General features: G+C 42.2%; 1 protein-coding gene across 1 annotated transcript in view; it reads left to right on the top strand.

Annotated features, from left to right (window-relative positions):
• myoc (myocilin) overlaps positions 1–2949 on the top strand; it is a 7360-nt gene extending 4411 nt beyond the window's left edge. Inside the window, exons 4-5 of the mRNA XM_046050511.1 lie at positions 2077–2288; positions 2368–2949. Coding sequence (XP_045906467.1) covers positions 2077–2288; positions 2368–2949 — 794 coding nt within the window. The remainder of the gene's footprint in view (positions 1–2076; positions 2289–2367) is intronic.
• Positions 2950–5978: the final 3029 nt, after the last annotated feature.

Raw genomic sequence — 5978 nt, 5'->3', positions numbered from 1 at the left:
GGGTATACAAACACTCTCTTTAAGTATTGTGAAATGTACAACAGAAATCACTAAACTCTGTGTGTGTGTGTGTGTGTGTGTGTGTGTGTGTGTGTGTGCGTTTAGGTTCCAGTCTGATGTCTCAGCTGATGACCAGGCCCAACAGCCAGGGAGACAGCAGCAGTTTGAGAGGTGGGACACTTTTTGTGCAGAATCACCTCCAACTTGCTGTTTCTTCTTCAACTAAATCCATCTCTCACATCTCTCCCTGTCAGACTCAGTGTGGCAGTACAGATCTCCAAGCTTCCAGGAACTGAAGGCAGAGGTGACAGAGGTACCTGCTCCTGACGGCTCTGAGGACAACACAGGTCTCGGTTTGAAAATCTTTTCTTTGTTTCTCCCTTATAGGACCATACGAGTTGCTTTCTAGCCCGTACCATTTACTACAAATCACATGTACTTATTTATGCAAACCATGCATGTTTTAGACATTTGAAGTTTTCTACCATTTCAGGCATCCATTAGTTTCCATTAATTTCTGAAAGATGAGAAGATATATTAGCTGGCTTGTTTAATCCACTGTAGTGAACATCAATTTGGCAAGTTTTTATTTAAAACACTTCTGACTGCAGTCTATATTTTACTAGCAATGTGCCCACAAAGGCAGAGAAGAAGAAGACAAGACAGTTGAAACGGATGTAAAATCTAAAATGTGCAAAGAAATATGGAGTAATTCAACACGTTTGTCAGGCCATTACTCATTTTGTTAAAAACCGTGAATGTAAAAGTAAAGAACACATGCTTTGTGGTCAAACACACCAGTAGAGTCCTTTAAAATCCACCCCTGGCAGCTAATACCTCTCTTACTCACCCCGTCTCCTTCTTCATCCTCCCCCTCTGTCCATCTGACCGGGCAAACATGACACCCCACCCCACCCCACCCCGCTGACAGCCTCAAAGCAAATACTGCTATTAATACTGCAGAATTTGGGGTCAGAATACCAGAGTCATGCCAATCTGTAGGCATGCTGATATGAGAGCCTGCCTGAGTTTCATGTTTGTCTCGTAAATGTAAAGGGAAAGCACCCCTAACAAGGATGTCACATACCCCCCCCCCCCCCCCCCCCATGGGTTTCCCCAAAACCATGTCACAGCTTGCGCGACACAGGTTTGATTGTTTGGGAATCAAGAAAATACATGTGAAGTCATATAATCTCTGATGAGGCCCCCGCCACAGGGAAGCTACATGGTATTTATGGTATGGTATTTATAAAACATATTCCTATCTAACCCTTAATCCGGTGCTACATCCAGGACATGAGAGCAAGGGTGTATTTTAGGAAGTGGTAAATATACAGCCTGCCTCTTATTGGTTTCCCAATAAGATAAGCAGCGGAGAGTTGCTGCCCAGAATGAGTTGTAACCTAGTTGCTGCTCTGATGGTGGTGACTCAGACAAAGTTAAGGCTAACAGAGATGTCATCTCTAAACCCGCTGTCTGCCTCCGTGATGAGAAATGAAGACCTCACCATACCCCTAATCAGATTACCCTCATCGTCCCTCAGCCACGTACACGTAGATCAACTGTACAGTGTACCGCCGACTTTCTGCCTTTTCTCCTGAAGTCGTCTTCAGAAACCCACTGGATGATTTAAAACAAAATTTTTGATTTGATTTGAGGATGGTTGCTTTTCAAGATGGTGGAACCCTTGTTTTGTAGCAGTTTTCAACTTTTCCCCCCCCAAACCATAACCTAAACCCTGAACTCAGCCACACCTTGGTGCTGTATTGCAAAGAACGTCACACCAAACTCCATTCACAAATCTCTGAATTTAAAGTTCCTTCGCTTCTCAGCACAATCCCTCTGTCAGTCCAGTTCAGTTCCCCTGTCAATCACATCTGTACTGTATTCCCTGTCGTCAAACTGGCTTCCATCAGTTTCTGAAGCTGTCTTCAGTCCTGGTCAAGCCGTGTTTACTGCTTGGTTCTGTTTCCTGCTCACCCGGCTCCGGTTCTGGTGCCAAATCCGGCACTGCTCCTCGCCAGCATTCCCCTTTGTGTTATCCTTACCTCTCTCGTGTTTTTTTCCTGCTCAAAGGTTGTGGGGAGCTGGTTTCAATTGGTGAGCCGGTCACTCATAGGAAGGCCGACAACATAGAAGGTAAATATGGTGTTTGGATGCAGGATCCCGAAGCTGTCTCCCCTTATGGACCCAACATGGTCTGGCGCATTGACACCATTGGCTCTGACGTCAGGAAGCTGTTCGGGTATGAGGACATGGAACAACTCTCTAAAGGCTTTCCATCCAAGGTAGGTGTCACATGGATGATATTCGTTCATGGGAATAAGCCGGAAATGGTAGTGATTGTCTCATGTTTTCCCATGACAGGTCCTGTTGTTGCCGGAGCCGGTGGAGAGCACTGGTGCCACTGTGTACCGAGGCTCCCTGTACTATCAGAGGCGTCGAAGCCGCACCCTCATCCGCTACGACCTGGCCTCTGAAAGTGTCGCAGCCCGCCGTGACCTCTCCCATGCCGGCTTCCACGGCCAGTTCCCCTACTCCTGGGGAGGCTACACGGACATCGACCTGTCTGTGGATGAGCGGGGGCTGTGGGCCGTCTACTCCACCAACAAAGCCAAAGGAGCCATCGTGATCTCACAGCTGGACCCACACAGTCTGGAGGTGAAGAAGAGCTGGGAGACCAACATCAGGAAGAACTCTGTGGCCAACTCCTTCATTGTCTGCGGCAAGCTGTACACCGTGGCCAGCTACACGGCACCCGACACCATCATCAACTACACGTATGACACCGAAACCAGCCAGGGGAAGTCCGTGGCCATCCCATTCAGGAACAAGTACCGCTACAACAGCATGATCGACTATAACCTGGCTCAGAGGAAGCTGTTTGCCTGGGACAACTACTACATGGTATCCTATGACCTCAGGCTGGGTCGCCAGCAGGCCAACTGAGGATGCCATGAGAGACTGTTGAAAAGTGACATTTGCTCACCTGTTCCTGCTTCAAAGACTCGGAGTTTTAGAGCATAATGCGTGTGGTAGAAGTAGTAATACAGCCAACACCATCAGTATCGACATGTAGAAGAGCCTAACAACCAAACTCCAAAGACGAAGACGTTTAAGGAACAGTGTCCCCTGCAGGTCTGCTTTTTTTTTCTTCAGTGGGAGGAGCTTTTGATGTGGTATGGTCCACAAATATGTTTTTAGAGGAATTATTTTTGTACTGCCTTTAATTCAGATGTATTATTTTTTTGTTTGTATTTGAGGTCTGAAAGATGAAGCACAGTGGAATTTCATAAGCAAGTGGGATAATTAATGCATACAATTTACAACACACACTCCTGTGGTGCTACCCGCCCTACAGCATTTCACCAGTCCACATCTTTATTAAATAAATTGCTCTCTCACTCAGCATGTATTAAATATCGCATGTCCTTGTCCATCAACATACTGATGTAATGTAAATTGTAATGAAATAAACTTCTTCCTAAATTACAAGAGTTTATGTGGTTATTATGGTATTATGTTCTTCAGACAAGTATTGGTACCACTAAGCTGTTTAGTAATGGTTAACAAATCATATACTTCTTTAAATAAATGGCACCATAATTTACTAAATGAACATCGTTTTGTATTGAAGAAGACAAGAAACTAGCGACTGAGACCATAAACATCAAGAAAGTTTTTACTGAGGTAATAAATCAGCTGAAAAGTAGGGTAATTTGCCATTATTTGTAATGGAGCCGGTGTTCTGTCGATTTATGCTACCTATCGAGATGTGCTACTTAGGGGTTCTGCGCATGCGTATGACCCACAAGCGTGGTTTGTTTCCACGCCGATAAATCTGTGCAACCTTGCTGTTGGGAAATCGAGAAATTGTCTGATCGCCAGTAACATAAAAAAAAATCAGAATACGCTACCCCTGATATCTTACATAAAGATGGCATAATATAGTATTTTAACATGCTCCCCATCTCCTTACAGTACACATGGAGTGAGTAGTGGTGCAATATAAAATGATCCTGTGTTGGGAGCATTATTTGATAGGGGATATTAGTCTATCAGAATATGCTACCCCTGAAATGATGTTATAATATAATTAAATAATAGAATATGTCATAATACTGTGAGTTATAACTTTATGGGATTGGAAAAGGGAACACATAAGATATCATTTTTCAATAGGGCAGAGCGACTCGATAGACTCTGCTGTCGATTTGCGCTACGGTAGCATTTTTCGACAAGGCAGCATAGATCGTCAGAATACCGGACTTTTTTTGCAACCAGAAGAGTCGCCCCCTGCTGGCCGTTCAATAGAATGCAGGTTTAAGGGACTTCCTCGTTTGCATCAGATTGCTGACCGGAAGCTTCTCGCTTGAGCACACACCTCTCCTCTCCCTTTTAAACACTAACTACCCTCCAGGCAGTCAATGGACATAACATTGTTACTGTGATGTAGAAACAGAGCTCAGTTAAAAGTTTATGGATGAAAGATACATGTGTTACAGATTAATAACACCACTCTGAAACTCGTGCTCCAGTCTATATTGCCAAGCTGTAAGGGGAACATGTAAAGCTGAACCGAAGCCGAATTTACCTGCTTCTCACTGACCCGTCCTTCTCTGCTTCTGATTGGATAGTAGTCCTTAACTAGGAAGTGCGCATGTGCAACTCCCAACAAAGATCTTGTAGAGGTAAGATGCATCACTCCATAGCTACAATGAAGCGTTCAACACACAGGGTGAAAAGGAGCTGCAACAATGTGCAGTATGACAAAAATATGGTGTTTTTTGAAAATTAAACCACATAAACCTGTTCTGGTACAACCCCTAAATAAGATTTTGAACCTGAAAATGAGCATAATGACCTTTTTAAGCTAAACAAGGTTCTAAAACACTTTCCAAAAAAGATGGAAACAGGGCTGTTTTTCTTGGCTCATTAAAAGGCTGAATTTCTGGAGATAAGTGGTTCTCACAGGACAGCAAAGTAATGCTTCATAAAACAGTCACAAGTCATTCATAACTTTTCGTAAACCAAGTTGTGAATACTCTTAAGTTATTAATAGGGTAAACACTTTTCACACCTTAGGCATGAGTCCTCTCATATAAATGGTAAGTCATTAATAAATCCCTATTAATGCATTAAGTCTGCTAGTGTAAATTTCAATAGTAAGTAAGTTAGAGGTCAAACTATTCATTAGAGGGGTTATGATGAATTAAAGAACTACCTTTAAATTATGTCTATTTAGGGCTGGGCAATATGGTCATAATTCGATATCAATAATCATCATATGAATATAATCATTATTTCTGTCAAGTTTAAAGGCTGATTTTTGCTGCTGAGTGAAAGTTGAACAAACCACAATAAAACTATTCTTTATGGTCAGAACACGAAAAACACTTTATGCCAAACAGTGGATCATTTGACAAATCTGAAGTAGAGCATTCAAGGCAATTATGATCTCAGGGATATCAAAAAAATATACATGACTGAAATTAAGTAAATTTTTTCAGTCCCTTTTCGTCAAAATATAATAGAAAAATGAAGTGCAAATTTGTTAGTGACTTAATTTAATTAAAACATTTAAGATTTGTTATATTGTTATTGAGATACCCATCAGTTATTGTTTTTTGTACAAACTGTACTGAAGGAGGATGAACACCAGCCCAAACCTGGCAACACAAATACTGTTCTTAACAGCTAATAACTGATTTATAAAGTATTATCAAATAATTTATTACCCATTGACAATGCCATTTGTTACACTTTAACCCTCTAAAATGGCACCTCTTTTGAATGAGATCCCAAGCACTGCGTTACGAGAAAATACATTTTCCTTACTCTAAAATGCTCATTTAACTTGGTAAGTGTTGTGGCGACACCTAGTGGTCAGACGTAATCCATGCTAAATCTGATGTGAGGCAAAAGGTAAGAGAAAAATAGTGAAGTCAAGTACAAACCAGGCATCACTGGAAAACATC

The sequence above is a fragment of the Micropterus dolomieu genome, linkage group LG05 (genome assembly GCF_021292245.1).
Source record: "Micropterus dolomieu isolate WLL.071019.BEF.003 ecotype Adirondacks linkage group LG05, ASM2129224v1, whole genome shotgun sequence".
NCBI classification, from domain to species: domain Eukaryota; kingdom Metazoa; phylum Chordata; class Actinopteri; order Centrarchiformes; family Centrarchidae; genus Micropterus; species Micropterus dolomieu.
This window is presented reverse-complemented; position numbering and strand designations above follow the sequence as displayed.